This window comes from Vulpes vulpes, chromosome 2 (assembly GCF_048418805.1).
Source record: "Vulpes vulpes isolate BD-2025 chromosome 2, VulVul3, whole genome shotgun sequence".
Classification (NCBI taxonomy): domain Eukaryota; kingdom Metazoa; phylum Chordata; class Mammalia; order Carnivora; family Canidae; genus Vulpes; species Vulpes vulpes.
This window is the reverse complement of record NC_132781.1, coordinates 108,303,869-108,324,297: the sequence shown is the minus strand read 5'-3', so window position 1 is coordinate 108,324,297 and position 20,429 is coordinate 108,303,869. Positions and strand designations below refer to the sequence as shown.

The 20,429-nt window shown below is 39.6% G+C and overlaps 1 protein-coding gene across 1 annotated transcript in view; it reads right to left on the bottom strand.

Moving 5' to 3' along the window:
• Positions 1-4,212: 4,212 nt before the first annotated feature.
• The window catches only part of CCDC3 (coiled-coil domain containing 3), a 117,497-nt gene continuing 101,280 nt past the window's right edge, over positions 4,213-20,429 (bottom strand). Inside the window, exon 3 of the mRNA XM_026016499.2 lies at positions 4,213-6,862. Coding sequence (XP_025872284.1) covers positions 6,587-6,862 — 276 coding nt within the window. The 3' untranslated portion in view covers positions 4,213-6,586. The remainder of the gene's footprint in view (positions 6,863-20,429) is intronic.

Below are 20,429 nucleotides of genomic sequence, written 5' to 3'. Positions count from 1 at the left end.
GAGCCCGACGTGGGATTCGATCCCCGGTCTCCAGGATCGCGCCCTGGGCCAAAGGCAGGCGCCAAACCGCTGCGCCACCCAGGGATCCCTACCATATCTTTTTTATCCATTTAGCAGGCAGTGGACATTTGGGCTCTTTCCATAACTTGGCTATTGCTGATAATGCTGCTATAAACACTGGGGTGCATGTATTCCTTAAAATTACTATTTTTGTATCCTTTAGGTAAATACCTAGTACTGCAATTTCTGGATTATAGAGTAGTTCTAGTTTTAATTTTTTGAGGAATCTCCATACTGTTTTCCAAAGTGTCTGCACCAGTTTGCATTTCCATGATTGGTAACTTTTTATATTTTCTCTTTGTTGAAGCTTTCATTGTGTTCATCCATTCTTCTCCTAAATACAGTAAGTATCTTTAGGACCATTATTTTGAAGTCTTTATTAAGTAGGTTGCTTATCACTGTTTTATTTAGTTCTTTTCTGGGCTTTTTATTGTTTTATCATTTGGAACATTTTCCTATTTCCTCATTTTGCCCAGCTCTCTATTTCCATTTATTAGGTAGTTTATTATTTTTTTTTATTAGGTAGTTTAGCTATGTATCCCCATGGAAAAAAATAGCTTGGTACAGGAGATGTCCTACAGGACTCAGAAGTGCAATCACCCTTGGCCACTAGATCCAGGCATTGAAGAGGTGTTTCCTGCATGTGCTACCTGTACTCTCCTGGTGGGTGGGAGGTGGCCTCAGGCCTAGCTGGTTGCCATGCCTGATTGAATCTTTGGGGGCACACTTGTGGGTGGGAGGGGGGTGGCTCCCAGTTATAGCTACTTTTGGGACTTTGATGGGCAAAGCTGTCAACCTGTTGACTTTGAGGCCCAGACAAGGTGTAGGGGTATGTAGAACTCTCAGTAGAGCATGCTTCTAGCATTAACAGTCTAGAGGGAGAACTAAAAATGGTGACCACCAGCAACTGGGATCAGCATGGTAGTATTAGATAGCAAAAACTGTTGCTATCAACACCTCAGTCCCTGGTATTAGGTCCAGGCTCCTCTTGGGTCTCTGGCAGGCATTTGAAGATTAATGACTCTCCTTAACCTATGCTCTACACACTCTCTGATCTGGTGTTTTTGCACAGGCTTTTTAAGAGTGGATTTTCCTTTCCTTACAGTTCTGTAGTTTGCCTAGTCCAACCCCCCATTCATTTTCAAAGCCTGTGTTTTAGGGGCTCATCTCTCCTATACAGGACCTAAGGGCTACGGTACCTAAAGTGGAGCATGAATTTTTGCTCCTCAGGGAAAAGTTCTGTACCTTTGAGATTCTTCCCAACCATGTAACTCCAATCCTGGGGTATTTTGTGCTGTTTTTTAAACTTGGTGAAAACATCTCTCCCTTTTGTCTTTCTTTTTTTTAATTTAAATTCAATCTGCCAACATATAGTATAACATCTCTCCCTCTTCTACCTATCTGCATTATCCTTTGTTGTGGAGGTTCTGTTCATCCAGTTTCCAGGTCCCCTTCAGAGGGAGTTTTTCCACATTTAAGTGTGGACCTAATGGGTCAATGGGATGATGTGAGATCAGGATCTCCCTACACCACCATCTTGAACCCCCTCCTCTGGGCAATTTTTAAAGTATCAAAATGGACCCCATTCTGGGAAATACTAGATGTTCATTTTCTCTGCTGATCCTGATGTGACAGCTGGATTAAGTAGGTCTGTGCTCATTAGCAAGTGCCTTTTTGTTACAGTCTTGTAGGACTTGTAAACACAAATCCCACTGACTTTCAGAGCTAGGTGTTTTGAGGGCTAGTCCTGAAGTAGAAGTCTTAAAATTTGGGGCTGTAGATGTCACATCCCAAGCCTTCTCTCAAGGAAAAGCCAGTATTTGGAGATTTCCTTCTGATTGTATAGCGCTGTGTGTGAGTGGGCACCATTTATGGCAAGGGCATGTCTAAGCCTTTTCTACTCATTTTGATATAGGTCCTTTTAGTTGTCTCAGCATGGAAGATTTGCGTGGCTAATTTCAGGGTTTCTTTCAGAGGGAATTATTCCATGTGTCACTGTGTCTGTGGGAACAGGGGGGTTCAGAAGCCTTCTATGTTACCATTTTTTTTTAAGATTTTATTTATTCATGAGAGACAGAGAGAGAGAGAGAGAGAGGCAGAAGCAGGCTCCATGCAGAGAGCCTGACGTGTGACTCGATCCCGGGTCTCCAGGGTCACACCCTTGGGGCTGAAGGCAGCACTAAACCGCTGAGCCACCTGGGCTGCCCTATGTTACCATCTTTAAAGCTGCCTCAATACTTTCTTTTTCTAAACTTTTTTTAAAGAATTTATTTATTTATTCATGAGAGACACAGAGAGAGAGGCAGAGACCTAGGCAGAGGCAGAAGCAGGCTCCATGCAGGGAGCCTGATGTGGGTCTTGATCTCGGAACCCCAGGATCACATCCTGGGCCGAAGGCAGGTGCTAAACCACCGAGCCACCCAGGGATCCCAATACTTTCTAAACTATGTGTGTTTGAGGGGTTTTCCCCCCTTATGATGGGGAGAGTGGAACATGGCTGGATTATGGGAGCAGGAGTCCTCACTGAGGAAAATATTTATGATAAAAAAAAATATTGTGGGGAGCTAGGTTTTAAGAGGTGCAATATGAACTCAAGAACCTATTGACCCTGGATGTGGTCAATAGGGATGTGCCTGCCTTGAAGGTGGAAGAGAGGAGAGGATGACAGAACCACACAGCGTCAGGGATATTCAAGGAAGTTGAGAAAACATTTCTGAGTGCACTGTGTTTTCTTGGTAAATTTGGAGGAACAACTACTAATTGTGAGAAAAAGGGAGGTGGCTCAGTGTTAAGGAACATGAAAAAGAACTGGAGATGTCGTGACTGGAAAGAGGGATAGAATTTAAGATAAAGATTGGTAGGAAAATTATATGGAATCCCACCAATACACTCTCATTTCTCACATGCATTGGGCCTTTGTGGTGAGTATTAGAAACAAAAATTATTCTTGTAATAGCTATTGAAGACAGAGGGTCAGGAACCAAGCTAAGCATTTAAATGAACTATTTTATTCAATCTTCTGGATAGCCTTTGAGGTAGAAGTATTTATTATCCTCCTTGTACAGGAGCCAGTATAAAGAGAGAAATCAAGATGGCGCTGAATCCTTGATTGGCCACCTCTACTACTTGTATACTACTTGTGTCCACTGGGCAATTTATTTAATCTCTTGAAATTCCAGATTCCTCAAGCATGGGGAACAGGGTCACTATTAGAAATAGTAAATGAGAATATGGATAAAAGAGCTTAATACATGCTGGGTACTTGATTCTTTAAAACCATTTTAGAATATGGACTGTTACTGAACTAACAATTTGATTTAAAGTCACTGATTTGAGTTTATGTTCTCTCTCCCCTAAGAGAGATGGAGTGTTGCACCACAGATGTGAGAATACCTGTTAACTTCTGTTATCAGGCAGGTACCAGGAAAAGTGTGACATAGGCTGGCCTCAAAAAATATTCTTGCAACAGTGGTCTGGAGTCCAAGAAGGGCATTCACATTCAACAACACTGTGGAGGCCTAAGGAACTACCCCACAAAAAAAAAAAAAAAAAAAAAAAAAAAAAAAGGAACTACCCCACACTAGCTGTGGCTCTGTGGCTTCTGTAGTTGAAGGCTTCTAGATGCTGTCTGCCTCTCTTTTGTGATTTGGTGTCTGATGAGGCCAATTGACTTTTCCAAAGTAGAACTCTTGGTCTGCATCTCAGAGATAATGCTACAACAGGTTGGTTAAGCATAACAATTTTGGAGTACTTCTTGGGTTCTTTTCACATAAAAAATTCCTACTAGTATAATAAACAAGTTGCAAGGGCTACAGTGAGATGACAGAGCAGCAGACAACAGGGACCTGGGGACTTCTCTTTGGCAATAGATTCAAATGTATTTTTGTAGACATTGATAAATGAAGCTTCTTGGTCCCCCATGAGGAACAGGCCTGGATACCATTGCTTTTCTGCAGGTGTGTGGAGAGGTGGGAACCCTGGGAAAGAGAGGGTCAAACCATATCCTCAGGGGAACATCAAAGGAGCTCTGATCTCAGTCTCCTATAGGCCTCAGGTGTGACTCACAGATGCTTCCCCAAACGGTTTTTAAAGTGCTTTTCCAGGCCAAAGCTGGAATCTCCCTGACCCAAAAGAAATACACATGCCTTACCATTGTGGCTGAAATACTGCTCGTATTTATTAAAAAGGTAGAACATAATGCATCTGTAGGGATCCAGGTTCCACAGTTCTCAAAGCACTAGCCGTAAATCACCTTTAGGTTTGTCATTCCCTTGGGTGGAAGCAAAAGTGCTTTAATGAAATGGCCCCAGAAAGAATAAACTATTGTACCATACTATGAAGGATGCTGCTAATAAAGGAGCAGGATAATGTTGGAAAATGAAGCAAAAGCTGCCATTCTATCTAGTTCAGAGTGCAGACATCTCCCGTTACATCTCCCCCTAGCGGCAGCCCCAAGTGACACAGATCCACCCTCCCAACCAGCTGCCAGAGCAAGAATGTGGTTTTCCTAAAGGCAGTGGAAGGGAAATTCCACAGTATGATAGCCATTTCCAATGGAGAGGACAACACTGTCAGGTGCTGCAGTGCCTGGGGTGGTCTAGGGGGAGACTTCCCGATGAGGAACCTGCAGGTTCCATCTGGAACAGCACAGAAGAGAGACTTGTAGATTTGGAGGTCCATCAGAAGACAATTGTGGGAGGATCAGCTGCCTTCTTAATGACAACTGGGACTGGATCAAATGTACCTAAATTAAGGGCTCAGATGTTCTATATAGTGGATACTCTTTGTACTTATAGTACCGTCTTTAAAGGTTTCTTTCCAAACAGGGTGAAGTGCTCTGAGGTCATGTACAAAATCTGACACACTGACAAGTGGACTCTTGTGCAAACATTATTCCCAGGATTGGAAAGTGTTTGCATTCAGAAGCAAGAGTTTGGAATGCCTGGAACCGTGTCTGGCATTCCCACCATAGGCATCTTTGCCACAAGTATTTTCACTGCATAACTCATTGGCCAGAAGGCAATTTGGCCATTGAGGGGCCAAATAAAATAACAAAATATAAAAGAGGGACCTTAATATTATTTCTTCATTTTGTCCTTTTTAAGAGAAGTATCAATTTTCCAATACTGGGATGCATATTTTAACTGGGTTTTGTATTTCATTATGAAAGCCTTCTACATTGTTGTTCCATCTTTAGCATAATGATGTCTGTCCATAGACATTCAAAAGTTCTATGGGACATGCAAAAGAAAAACTATAATGCATTTCTGAGTTATTACAATTGATAAACTACTACTCTGTATTACAGTATGATATGCAATCTGGCCTTTATACTCTTATTTCACACTTCTAGTTAGTTACTGTATTTTCTATCAAGTCGATATGTGGAGTTATTATCCACTATTTTAAGACCACCCTGTATACTGGTCATAAACTATTAAGAGGCCTAAGATTCATGTAATGTAAAAATGGGAACTTAGTTTGGTTTCATTTCTCTGTTGACAGTTATTTTATCTCTGAAAACAACATTGCCTTTCACCCAATTAAGTGGTGAAAAATGCTTGCATCAAGACTCTGTAGAACTGTGTGAAACAAGATCTTCGGATGCCTGGATGGGAATGAGGCAACATCACTTGATTCCAATAGGTAAGAAGGTGTCTTTGTGGAACAGAAGTTAATAGTGTACTGGGTCAACTCACCTCGAATTCAGAGCAGTTGAGTTAATGAGCAAACCGTAAATTTGCATTTAGCAATGGCAGAGATATTGCACAGGCTCCTTCCAGCTCAGGAACATGGTTTGATAAACCACGACCAGTCCCCAACGCAGTTCCCCTATATATTAAAGTGGCCCACAGATATCCACTTTAACTCTGGGTAACTGGTGCTGGGAATCAGGAATAATTCATCTTATTCAATTATCTGCTGCTGCTCCCCACCCCCAACTCAAAGCGCTACGTGTTATGAGCTATGCTTCAGCTGTGAAGAAATGCTGGTTAGAGTAGGGACACCATGCATGTGTTTATTTACAGACATCCTTGGGTGCTTTGCAAGGCCTCCATCCTCCTTCCGAAAAATGTGACAAATGAGGCACCAGAAGGTTCCAAGACTTGCTGCTCAAAACTAATGGTAGTCCTGGAGCTCAGAGCTGGAGATCACACTGCCTCTCTTCTGAAATAAGGCTCAACCCCTTGATTCTTATACATCTAGAGATTCTAAAATATTCTTTCCACAGTAAGTACACTTTCCTGTGTGCTCCTGAAAGCTGAGGACAGGCCCTCAGCAAGCACATGATATTCCAGGATCCTGCCTCTGGATTTGCAAGCAGGGAAGGGAAGGAGCTGAGCAACTAAGAAAATAGCAAGACGTGCCCCCTTAAAGTAGCTTGACACTACCAAATGCATATTAAAAATATCATCCACAAGATTTTTTGACCTAAGTGCACATTAAAACCTATCATCACTTTACATTCCCTGGCAAGAGGCAACATGTTTTAGCAGAGCCAGGCAAGGCCACTACTCAGTCTCTGCTACCCCCGCAGGTAGGTGGCACCTGGTGGCTCCTGCCCCAGGGCATTAATGTGTGGGATGGCACCTGCTGCAGCTGCTAACTTCTCGCTGAGCTTCTGGTTCACCAGCTCCAGGTGGCGACCATTCTTCCGTGCCTGCCTCAAGGACCTCTTGACCTTCTTCACCCGATCCCGAAGCTGCTTGTTACGCTTCTCCAGGGTGGCTACCTTCTGCTGCAGTTTCTTGACATGGTCCTCCTCCTCAAACAGAGCCTTCTGTACTGACGAACACATGAGCTGGGGAAAGAAATGCCATGGGAGAGGCAGGTGAGTTGCTCTAGGGAGGTTTTGTGAAATTTCCCTGGGTGCTGCCAAGCATCCAACACCACAGACTCTGACTTAGCCAATGGCTCCAACCCCAGGATGAGGACAACCCTCAAGGCCTTTTCTTGGTTTCACCCTGTGAACCTGCCCTAATAGCAAATATAAAGTATCCTCTTTGGGGTACCTTTGATAATTTAATTTTTTAAAGCTGTTGCATGGTTTGTCTTTTTACATGCTTACCAACTTATATACTATTAATTCCCTGAAGGGGTTGGTGACTTTCCACTTTTTGATTCAGCAATTTTTTGCCTGTTAAATTCTAATCTGGGTTTAAAACATTTTCCATAAAAGCCAAAATTTGAGGATCGGCCACAAAGGGCCTTCAGGGTATTTCTACTTAACAGGCTTTGCCTGGATTATGCATCAAATACATAATGGAAATTATTCTGGTCATGGCAGGATGGACTTCAAGTACAGGGCATTTTTTAAAACAATTTTTCTTTCTTACCTAAGCCACCTGGTTCTACTTGTGGCTTCAAAAGCAACCAGGCTTATGTCTACCACCCCCTCAGGACCCAGTGCAGAGGCAGCAGCCTCAAAAGCACCCAATCCTTCTGTGAAAGAAGCCTGTTTATCTTAGAGTTTTGGCCTGAGAAACAGACTTCTAATTTAACACACAACTGAAGACCCACTGATAAGACTCTCCAAAGACTGTGGAGGCCAATGGGAGTCATCTTCATACTCCCCCTATGTCCCAAGTTGCCAGGGTCTCCAAGAAAGAAGCTTGTATACACATCTGGCACCCTGGCTTTTGTGTCTGATGCTCAAAGAACACATCCCTTGAGACTATGGCATGTGCGAGAGTTCATCAGGACAGTAGCAACCAGAGAAACACTTCTTAACTGTATCACCAAAGAGCTTGGCACAGAGGGAGCAGACAGAAATGCTCATCTCCCCAAATGGATAGAGATAAATCTGCCAACTTTAATAGTTGCTACCTGAAGTTCTGGTTTCCAACCAGCATGAATCTAAGTGCTGAGATCCTCCCCCTTGAGACACTGAAAGGTCTTAGCACACCCTCCACTACTGGGAGCTGCAAGAATGGAGTAGGCTGCTCAGACAGTCACAGAAATTGAGAGACAACCAAGAGTTCATAAGCCAGAGGAGAACGAAAGATGTGGCTTTTTTATCTAAGGCTTAGAAACCAATACAGAGAATAGATCAAAATGAAGAAACAGAGGAATATGCTCCAAGGAAAAAAAGAAGATAAAATCCCAGAAAAAGACCTTAATGAAATAGTGAGAAGTGATTTACCTGACAATGAGTTCAAAACAACATGGATAAAGCTGTCCACTGAATTTAAGAGAGTGACATATAAACCAAATGAAAATCTCAACAAAAAGAAAAATAAAAGTACCTAATAAAAGTGACAGAGTTGGAGAATACAATAACTGAATAGAAAAATAGTACAGAGGAGTTAAACAGTGCACTTGAAGACACAGAAAGAAAGGATTCATGAACTCAATGACAGGTCAGTGTAACTTATCCAATCATAACAGCAAAAAGAAAAAAGATTGAAAAATAGTGAAGATAACTTAAGGGACTTGGGGACCCCATAATGTGAATATTGGTCTGCTTGATGTTGTCCCCGAAGAGGAAGAGAGTAATAGGTAGAAAATGTATTTAAAGAATAATGGCTGAAAACTTCCCTAACCTGGAGAAGGAAACAGGCATGTAGATCTAGGATGCCTAGAATAATAAGAGGAACCCAAAGAGATTAATCACAGTATATCTCAGTGCTAAAGTGTCAAAAAAAAAAAAAAAGGAGAGAAGCTTAAAAACGGGGGGGGCTTTTTATGTACAAGGGGACCCCCCCACCATGAAACAGTCAACAGATTTTTCAGCAGAAATTTTCCACACCCATAGAGACCTGCATGATAAACATGGGCATATCTCATTTTGTTGTGCTTCACAAATACTGCATTTTCTAACAATTGAAGATTAGTGGTGATTTGCTAAACAAGTCTATTGGTGCCATTTTTCCAACATTTGTTCACTTTGTGTCACATTTAGGTAACTCCTGAAATATTTCAAACTTATTAATTATTAAGTGTCATGGTGACCTAGGATCTCTGATGTTATTCATACTTGTTCTAGGGTGTCACTAACCACACCCACATAGGAAGGTGAACTTAAACATGTGTATTCTGACTGCCCCACCAATTGGCCATTCCCCCATCTCTTTCCCTCACCCTGTTCCCTGAGACACAGCAAATAGTGAAATTAGGCCAGTTTATAAGCCTACAATGGCTTCTAAGCATTCAGTGATAATTCAGCTTAGTGAGGATGGCATGGCAAAATCTGAAACAGGATGAAAACTAGACACTTTACACAAAATAGTTAGCCAAGCAGTGAATGCAAAGCAAAAATTCTTGAAGGAAATTAAAGGTACTACTCCCATTAACACACAAATGATATGAAAGCAAAAACAGCCTTATGGCTGATGTGGAGAAAGTTTTAGTGGTCTGGAGAGAAGATCAAACCATCCACAGGATTAAGCCAAAACCTCACCCACAATAAGGTTCTAGAGCTCTCCTTCAATTCCATGAAGTCTTAGCGAGGTGAGGAAGCTACAGAAGACAAGTGTGAAGCTAGCAGAGGTTTAAGGAAGACACCATCTCTATAACATCAAAGTGCAAGATGTAGCAGAAGTGAGGATGTAGAAGCTGTAGCAAGTTATTCACAAAATCTACCCAAGATAATGAAGTTAGCTACCCTAAAGAGATTTTCAATGCAGATGAAATAGCCTTCTATTGGAAAAAAGGATGCCATATAGGGCTTTCATAGCTAGAGAAGAGAAGTTAATGGCTGACTTCAAAACTTCAAAGGACTGACTGACTCTTTTGTTAAAGGCTAATGCACCTGGTGACCATAAAGTTGAAACCAATGCTCATTTACCATTATGAAAATCTTAGAGCCCTGAGGTATCATGCTCAGTCTACTCTGTGGTCTATAAATGGAACAAAAAAGCAGGCTGAACACACATCTGTTTACAACATGGTTTACTGAATATCTTAAGCCCACTGTTGAGACTTGCTCAGAAAATAAGATCTCCTTCAAAATATTACTACTCATTGACAATACAACTTGTCACCCAAGAGCTCTGATGGAGATGTACAAGGAGATCAATGTTTTCATGCCTGCTAACACAATAACCATCTGCAGCCCATGGATTAGGGAGTCATCTTATATTTCAAGTCTAATTATCTAAAAAATACACTTTATAAGGCTATAGCTGCCACAGATAGTGAGTCCTCTGATGATCTGGACAAAATAAACTGAAAACTATTCTAGATGCCAATAAGAACATTCATGATTCATGGGGAAATGCCAGAACATCAACATTAACAGGAGTTTGGAAAAAGTTGGTTCCAACCCTCATGGATTACTTTGAGGGGTTCAAAACTTCAGTGGAGGAAGTCATTGCAGAGAAGATGGAAGTAGAAGAACTAGAATTAGAAGTGGAGTCTGGAGATGGGACTGAATTGTTGCAATCTCATGATAAAACTTGAACAGATGAGGAGTTGCTTCTTATGGATGAACAAAGAGAGTGGTTTCTTGAGATGGTATCTACTCCTGATGAAGACACTGTCAAGATTGTTGAAGTGAAAACAAAGGATTTAGAATATTACATAAATTTAGTTGATAAAACAGCAGAGCAGGGTTTGAGAGGAATGGTTCCAATTTTGAAATTGAAAGGTCTACTCTGGGTAAAATACTATCAAACAGCATCACATGCTACAGAGAAATCCTTCATGAGAGGAAGAGTCAATCACTCTAGCAAACTTCACTGTTGTCTTAAGAAATTTCCCCAGTTACCTCAACCTTTTGCAATCACCACCCTGATCAGTCAGCAGCCATCAACGATTACTACTCCCTGAAAGTTCAGATAATGATTAGCAATTTTTAGCAAAGTATTTTTAAATTAAACAATTTTTACATACACTAGGAAACAAAAAAACTCATTTTACTTGTATTGTGATATTCAATTTATTGGGGTCATCTGGAACTGAACCCATAATATCTCTGGAAATAAAAAAAAAAAACTGCCAACCAAGAATGTCTTGCCCCGCAAAAGTGTCCTTCAGAATACTGAAGGACACTGGAAGTTTTCCAGACAAGCAAAAGCAAAAGAAGTTATCACCTCCAGACCCACCTTTCAAGAAACAAAGTTGTTCTTTAAGCTAAAAAGGAAGGGTGACAATATATGAAAGTATAAATCTCATGGGTAAAGGTAAATATATACTAAAATTAAAAATAATGTATGTTATAAAGGCAGTGGATTAATTGCTTATAAAGCCAATATGAATGTCAAAAAACAAAAACAAAATAACCATACACATATATGTTAATGGATAAAAAGATTGTGACATCAAAAACAAAATGGAAGGAGAGAGTTAAAGTGCAGAGCTTTAGAATGCTTTCAAAAATAAGTTCTTATGATCTTTAAAACAGACAGCTGTACATTGCTTTATATAAACTTCATGGTAATTACAAAGCAAAAACCTATAATAGATACACTAGACAAAGGTCTCTAAGCATACCACTACAAAAAATTATCAAATAACAAAGAGAGCAAGAAAAGAAAAAGGAATAGAAGAATTACAAAATAACTGGCCAACAATGAACAAAATGACAATAAGTACATGTCAATTATTAAAGGTTAGTGGTCTAAAAGTTCCAATCAAAAGACAAAGAATGGTTTTAATGGATCAAATGCATGACTCATCTATGTGCCTACCTATTAAGAACTCACTTCAGCTTCAAGAACACACCACAGACTGAGGGTGAAAGGATGAGAAATGATATCCATGCAAATGGAAACTAAAGGAAAGCTGAGGTAACTATGTTGTCAACAGAAAAATAGTCTTTAAGAGACAGGCTAGTAAACACAGATCACGATATAGTGATAAAGGAATCAATTCATCAAAGGGATAACATCTGCAAGTATTTATGTACCCTTCAGAGGAACACCAAAATATACAAAGGAAATATTTACAGACCTAAAGAGAGAAATAGCGCTATAGTAATAGGGGACTTTACTATTGCCTCCATCAAAAATGAATAGATTATGTGGACAGAAAAATAAGGAAACATTGTACTTAAACTACATGTTAAACCAGATGGACCTAACAGATATATACAGACCATTTCAGAAACAGAAGAATACACATTCTTCTGAAATGCATGAAACCATGGAACATTCTCTATGACCAATCCTATATTGAGCATCACATCACACATCTTAATAAATTAGAAGACTGAAATCCATATATCAAGCTGCTTTTCTAACCAAAATACTATTAATTACAAGAAAATTGGAAAATTCACAAATGTGTGGAGATTACTTGCTTGATCCATTGGTTGAGAGCATGTTTAATCAAAACCAGAAAAAAAAATACAGAATGCAGTAAAATCTAAGAAGAAATTTCAAACAACCTAACTTTATACCTCAAGGAACTCAGAAAGGAAGAAAATACAAAGTTAATGAAAGGAAGGAAATAATAAAGATCAGACCAGAAATAAATAAGAGAGAGAACAAAAAGACAACAAAAAAGATTAGCAAAACAAACAGAATAGACCAGGAATCAAAGAGCTGTTACAACTTTTACCACAGATATTGGACAATGAGAAGAAATGGATAAATTCCTAGAAACATACAACCTAGCAAGAGTGAATCATGAAGAAATAGAAAATCTAAACAGATTACTAGTAAAGATATTGAATGAGCCATCTCTAATCAAAAACTTGCCAAAAAAAAGTCCAGAACCAGATGGCTTCAGTGATGAATTCTACCAAACATTTAGAGAAATATTAATACCATTCCTTGTGCAAAACTTCCAAATTGATTTTATAAGGCCAGCAATTACCTTGATACTAAGATCTAACATCTAAGATCTAAGATGACACTACAGAAAATAAATTATAGGTCAATAATCCAATGAACATATGTGAGAAATACTCAAATTATTAGCAAATGAATTTAAATATTAATAAGATCATACACCACAATCAAATAGACTTGTTCCAAGGATGCAAGGGTGGTTTAACATCTTTAAATCCATCAATGTGATATATCATGTTAATAAAATGAAGGATAAAATAAAATAAAATGATGGATAAAAACCATATGATCATCTCAATAAATGTAGAACAAGAAACTGACAAAATTTAACATCCCTTCCTGATAAAAATAGGGAGGGAATATACCTCAACATAATAAAGGCCATATATGAGAAGCTCACAGCTAACATCATACTCTAGTGAAATGCTAAAAGATTTCCCCCTAAGATCAATAACAAGACAAGACTGCTCACTCTCACTACTTTTAAGTGCTAATACAGCAATTAGACAAGAAAAAGAAAAGGCATTCAAATTGCAGTAGAAAAAGTAAAACTGTCTCTTTACAGACGACATGATATTATATAGAGAGAGAACCCTAAAACTCCACAGAAAGCTGTTAGAATAAAAAAGTTCTATAAAATTGCTGGAGATAATATATTAAAATCAGCTGTGTGTCCATTCTCTAATAACAAACTATCAGAAATAGAAATTAAGAAAACCCATTTACAACTGCACTAGAGTGTATATAAAATCTAGGAATAAATTTAACCAAGAAGTTAAAAGATCTGTACAGTGAAAAACTATAAAATTCAATTTAATCCCTATCTAAATGCCAATGAAATTTTTCACAGAAATGGAATAATCATAAAGTTTTTGTGTGACTACAAAAGTCCCTGAATAACCAAAGCAATTTTGAGCCACAAAGAGGAGACAACACACTTGCTAATTTCCAACTATGTCACAAAACTATGGTAATCAAATAATATGATACGGGCATAAAAACAGACATAAAGATCCACAGAACAGAGTCCAGAAACAAACCCATGCATATACAACCAATTAATTTACAATAGGGAGGGAAGAATATACACTGGGGAGAAGACAGTTTCTTCAATAAAGGGTGCTGGGAAAACTGGACCCCAATCTTAATACCATACACAAAAATTAACTCCAAATGAATTAAATACTTTAATGTAAGATCTGAAAATAGAAAATTCTTAAAAGGACAAATATAGAGTAAGCTCCTAGACACAGGTGTTGGCAATGAATTTTTGGATTTAACAACCAAAACAAAAAAGAAAAAAAAAACCCCAAAAGTAAACAGGTAAGACTCCAACAAACTAAGAAGCTCTTCTGCACAGCAAAGGAACTATGAACGAAAAAAAAAAAAAAAAAACCACCCAGGGTAGACTGGGAAGATGGTATGAGATTCCTGAACTCAACTTGTCCCACAGACACACAGAGACACAGAGACAACCACATGTATTGTAACTCTCCCAGAAAACAACTTGAAGACTGGTAGAACAGATCCTCCACAGCTAGCTGTAGAGAGAAGGCCACACTGAGAAGTGTAGGAAAGGATAGAAATGCAGTCAGGAACCAAACCTCTGATACAACCAACCAGAAAAGTGAGAGTCATCACAAGTATGGAAAAAAGAGGACATCAGACTCCACATGGGGCACAACCACCTGCCTCCTAGGGACCCACACAGAGAACACAAGTCCCTATAATGTCTGGCTTTAACACCAGGAGAGCCTAAGGGTGATAGGAAACTGAGCTCCCACCCTTTAACAGCCCGCATTTCAACTAACTCTGCACAAACACAGTTTGAAAAGCACCTATGATAGATGTGAAAGAATTGTTGACTAATTTTAGGATGAGTGCCAGAAGTGCAGCCATCTGCAGATTTCTCCAGGAACAAAAGTGCTGACAGATACCATTTTTCCTACCTTCCCCCATCCTAGACAGCCTGATACTTGGAGAGTGTTAACACTGGCTGTCACATCTACCATGATAGCTGCAAACCCCACCCCAGCAGGCAGCCCAGGATGGGAGTGGTACCTCTCCAAAGTGACTCCTGCCCTGGGGTGGGGGTAGCTAACCCTGTACACACTCTTATACCCACAGCTCCCACAGCCAAGCCTCTCACTGGCTGTGCAGGGAGCAAACCCTACTCATCAGTACACTCACAGCTGTCCTAGTATTAAGTGTAGACACCCAGGTTAAGTGCCAATCCCACCCATCAGCCAGCCTAGCCTCTAAATTGCACAAAAGAGCAAGAATTGTACACAAGTGTGCCCGTGGCATTTACAGTTGGTCATTTCAGCCAGCTGAGCTGAAGGCCAGCTCCACCATCAAGCATACTCACATCAATTATGGTTCAGCCACATACAGGGGACATCCCTGGAGCACTCATGACCAGAGTAAACTGAACCACAGGGCACTAGAGGATCCTATATACAAAAAGCTATCCTTTCAAAACTCAGTCGGCCTACCTAATTCATAGAAACAAGCACAGAGATTTGATGAAATGAAGAAAGGTATAGATCTCAAATGAAAAAAAAAAAGACAATGAAACTGGACCACTCTCTTTCACCATACACAAAGATAAACTCAAAATGGATGAGAGATCTAAATGTGAGACAAGAGTCCATCAAAATCATAGAAGAGAACACAGGCAACACCCTTTCTGAACTCGGCCACAGTAACTTCTTGCAAGATACATCCACAAAGGCAAAAGAAACAAAAGCAAAAATGAACTATTGGGACTTCATCAAGATAAGAAGCTTTTGCACAGCAAAGGATACAGTCAACAAAACTAAAAGACAACCTACAGAATGGGAGAAGATATTTGCAAATGACATATCAGATAAAGGGCTAGTTTCCAAGATCTATAAAGAACTTATTAAACTCAACACCAAAGAAACAAACAATCCAATCATGAAATGGGCAAAAGACATGAAGAGAAATCTCACAGAGGAAGACATGGACATGGCCAACATGCACATGAGAAAATGCTCTGCATCACTTGCCATCAGGGAAATACAAATCAAAACCACAATGAGATACCACCTCACACCAGTGAGAATGGGGAAAATTAACAAGGCAGGAAACCACAAATGCTGGAGAGGATGCGGAGAAAAGGGAACCCTCTTACACTGTTGGTGGGAATGTGAACTGGTGCAGCCACTCTGGAAAACTGTGTGGAGGTTCCTCAAAGAGTTAAAAATAGACCTGCCCTATGACCCAGCAATTGCACTGTTGGGGATTTACCCCAAAGATTCAGATGCAATGAAACGTCGGGACACCTGCACCCCGATGTTTCTATCAGCAATGGCCACAATAGCCAAACTGTGGAAGGAGCCTCGGTGTCCATCGAAAGATGAATGGATAAAGAAGATGTGGTTTATGTATACAATGGAATATTACTCAGCAATTAGAAACGACCAATACCCACCATTTGCTTCAACGTGGATGGAACTGGAGGGTATTATGCTGAGTGAAATAAGTCAATCGGAGAAGGACAAATAGTGTATGTTCTCATTCATTTGGGGAATATAAATAATAGTGAAAGGGAATATAAAGGAAGGGAAAAGAAATGTTGGGAAATATCAGGAAGGGAGACAGAACATAAAGACTCCTAACCCGGGGAAACGAACTAGGGGTGGTGGAAGGGGAGGAGGGCGGGTGTTGGAGGGGAATGGGTGACGGGCACTGAGGTGGACACTTGACGGGATGAGCACTGGGTGTTTTTCTGTATGTTGGTAAATTGAACACCAATAAAAATTAATTTAAAAAAAAGAAAAAAGAAAAAAAAAGACAAAAGTCCCAGTAAAAGAGCTCAATGAAACAGATAAGCAGTATATGGTTGATAAAGAGTTCAAAGTGATGGTCATAAAGATATTCCCTGGACTTGAGGAAAGAGTAGATGAACTCAATGAGAACTTCAATAGAGGCGAAAAGTATAAAACAGACAAAGAATACACTAAATGAAAAGTATACTAGGGGAAAATCAACAGAACAGAGGATGCACAGAAAGGATGAATACTTAACCATTTGCTTCAATGTGAATGGAACTGGAAGATATTATGCTGACTGAAGTAAGTCAAACAGAGAAAGACAATTGTATGGTTTCACTCGTGTGGAATATAAGAAATAGTGAAAGGGACTCTAAGGGAGAGGAGGGAAACTGAGTGGGAAAAATTAGGAAGATAAACTATGAGGGATTCCTAACTCTGGGAAACAAAGGGTTGCAGAAGGGGAGGCAGGTGGGGGAATGTGGTAACTGGCTGATGGGCACTAAGGAGGGCATGTGATGAGATGAGCACTTGGTGTTTTATGTTGGCAAATTGAATTTAAATAAAATATATTTTTTAAAAAGAGGTTGCAGAAGAATGAATCAACTTTCTGGAAGGCACAGTAATTGAAAGTATCAAAGCTGAGCAGACAAAAGTATGTTAAATGAGAAGGGAAGTGGTAGCAGGGTGAGGACCTAAGCTCACCTCATCCCAAGAATACATCTAGAAAACTATCAAGTCATCCTAAACACCCCAGAAATCAACCTGGAGACTAGCAGAACAAACTTCACAGCTACAGGTAGAGAAGACACCATGCCAAAAAAGGTAGAAAGTATAGAGACATAGTTTGGGAGAGAAAGAGATCATTGTCACTATAGTCATGGAGAAGGATGAAAGACAAGAGTGCATAGAGGAAAATTAATCTCTATAACAAGTGGCTTAGAAAGTGAGAGATACCAAATTTCATGACTTCTGGCAACCAGTGGGGCTTAAAGTCTGAAGTTTTAAAGGTCAGTGGGCTTCAATTGGACAGAGCCCAGAGTGCATTGAGGCTGCTCTTAGAAGGCAGGGCAAAGGGCCTGCAACTTACAGCATGGAAATAGTGATCTTTAAAATACATGGGGAATACAGTAGGGAGGTTATTTGGTTATCTCAGAGTACATCCCCAAAAGGCAGTGTTCATGGAGAGACCCCTTCAGGAACAAGGTGCCATTTCTCTCTCTCACCACTCAGCATAATCAAAGGAGCACCTACAAGAATTAGTGCAGAGCAAAAACACTGGCTACCTAATTTGCTTACATCAAGCCCCCCACACACATACACACACACAAACACAGACACACACATACACACAGAGTCCAATGGAAGTGCTCTTCCCAGTCATGATTGCTTTAGTCCATCATAGCAGGCCCTATCCCATAGAAGATCAGCCCAAACCCTTACTGACACCATGTATCCCTACCCAGGAACCAAACACTGCCCATAATTAGCAAAGCCTTACCTCGGCAGATGACTGGCCTGAAAAATAAACAGGCAAGGACTAAACAGCAGAGTGCATGCAGCACACACTGGAGACATTCTGTGAAGTGCCAGGCCTGCTACACAACAGGGTACTACAGGATTTCCTCTTCATAAAGCCATTACCCTCAAGAACAGGAAATGTAGCTGACTTTCCTAACAAAGAAGCAGGCAGAGAGACTTAGACAAAATGAGAAGACAGAGGAATTTGTCCCAAATTAAAGAACAGGAAAAGACCACAGCAAGAGACCTACATGAAAGAGATAGAATAATATACCTGATAGAGAATTTAAAGCCCAAAGATACTCAATGGGCTTGAGAAAAGAATGGAAGGCATCCCTGAGACCCTCAACAGAGAGATAAAGAATAATGTAGCAGAAATAAAGGTTAATAAACAAAATGAAAAACACACTTGATGGAATGAACAGCTGGCTGGAAGAAACAGGAATAAATTAATGACCTAGAAAACAGAGTAATGGAAAGAAAACCAAGCTGAACAAATGAGTGAAAAAAGAATTATACAAAATGAAAATACTCAGAACTCAGGGACTGACTCCATCAAATGTATTAACATTGACGTTACAGGAGTCCCCAAAGAATAAGAGAAAAGGAGTCAGAGGATTTATTTGAAGAAATAATAGCTGAAAACTTCCCCTATCTGGAGAAGGAAGCAGATATCCAGATCTAGGAGGCACAGACAACCACCAACAAAAGCAGATCTACACCAAAATATATTGTAATTAGTATGACAAAATATAGTGATAAAAAATAGTAAAAGCAGCAAAAGAAAAACAGTAACATACATGGGAAACCCCATAAGGCTAGCAGGGGATTTTGCAGCAGAAACTTTCAAAGCAGAAGAGAGTGGCATGGTATATTTAAAGTGCTGAATGTGAAAAATCTGCTGTCAAGAAAACCCAACCCAGCAAGGATATTACACAGAATAGAGGGAGAGATAACATCCTTCCCAGACAAATAAAAACTAAATGAATTTATGACCACTAAGCCAGTCCTGCAAGAAATATTAAAGGGGACTCTTTAGTGAAAACAAAAATCAAAAGTGAGAGTATGAAGATAAGAAACACAAAAGCAGGAAAAAATAAATATTTCTGCAAAAAAAATAAAGGAACTCACAAAATAAAAGGATATAAAATATGAGGATGGGTTCAAACTTAAACAATCATCACCTTAATATAAACTGCTCTATACTGAAGATGTTATATAAAAGCCTAATAGCAACCACAAACCAAAAACCACTAATAAAGGGTGCCTAGGTGGCTCAGTCAGTTGAGCATCCAACTCTTAGTTTTAGCTCAGGTCAAGATCTCAGGGCTGTGAGATCAAGTCCCACAACAGGCTCTATGCTCAGCAGGCAGTCTGCTTGAGATTCTCTCTCTCCCTCTGCCCCAACCCCTGCTTGTCCTCTCTCTCTAAAATAAATAAATCTTTTAAAAAACACTAATAAATATGCAAAGAATAAAGAAAAATCTAACTACATCACTAATGAAAAGGATGAGAGAAAATCTTCAGAAACAACCACAAAAAAAATAAGGTAGCCGTAAATACATATCAATAATTACTTTGAATGTAAAATGACCAAATACTTCAATCAAAAGACATAGGGTGAAAGAATAAATAAAAAATAAAAGACCCATAGAAATGACTAGAAGGGACTCATTTGAGATCTAAAGCCACCCACAGATTAAAAGGGAAGGGATGGAGAAATATTTATCATGCAAATAGATGTCAAAAGAAAGCATGACTAGCAATACTTTTATCAGACAAAATAGACTTTAAAACAAAGACCATGACAAGAAACAAAGAAGGACATTATATAATAATAAAGAGGACCATCCAACAAGAAGAAATAATAATTGTAAATATTTGTGTACCCAAGACACCTGGGTGGCTCAGCAGTTAAGAGCCTGCCTTCGGCTCAGGGCATGACCCTGGGATCAGGAATTGAGTCCTGCATCAGGCTCCTTGCAGGGAGCATGCTTCTCGCTCTGCCTGTGCCTCTGCCTCTTGTTCTCTCTCTTTCTCTCTGTGTCTCTCATGAATAAATAAATAAAACTTTAAAAATTTTTGTATACCCAATGTAAGAGCACTTAAATACATAAAAACAGTTAATAACAAACAAAAGAACTGATAATAAAACAATAAGTAGGGGACTTTTAACACCACACTTAAATCAACAGACAAATAATCTAAACAGTAAATCAACAAGAAAACAATGGCTTTGAATGACACACTGGGCCAAATGCACTTAACAGAATATTCCATCTTAAAACAGAATACACATTCTTTTAAAGTGCACATG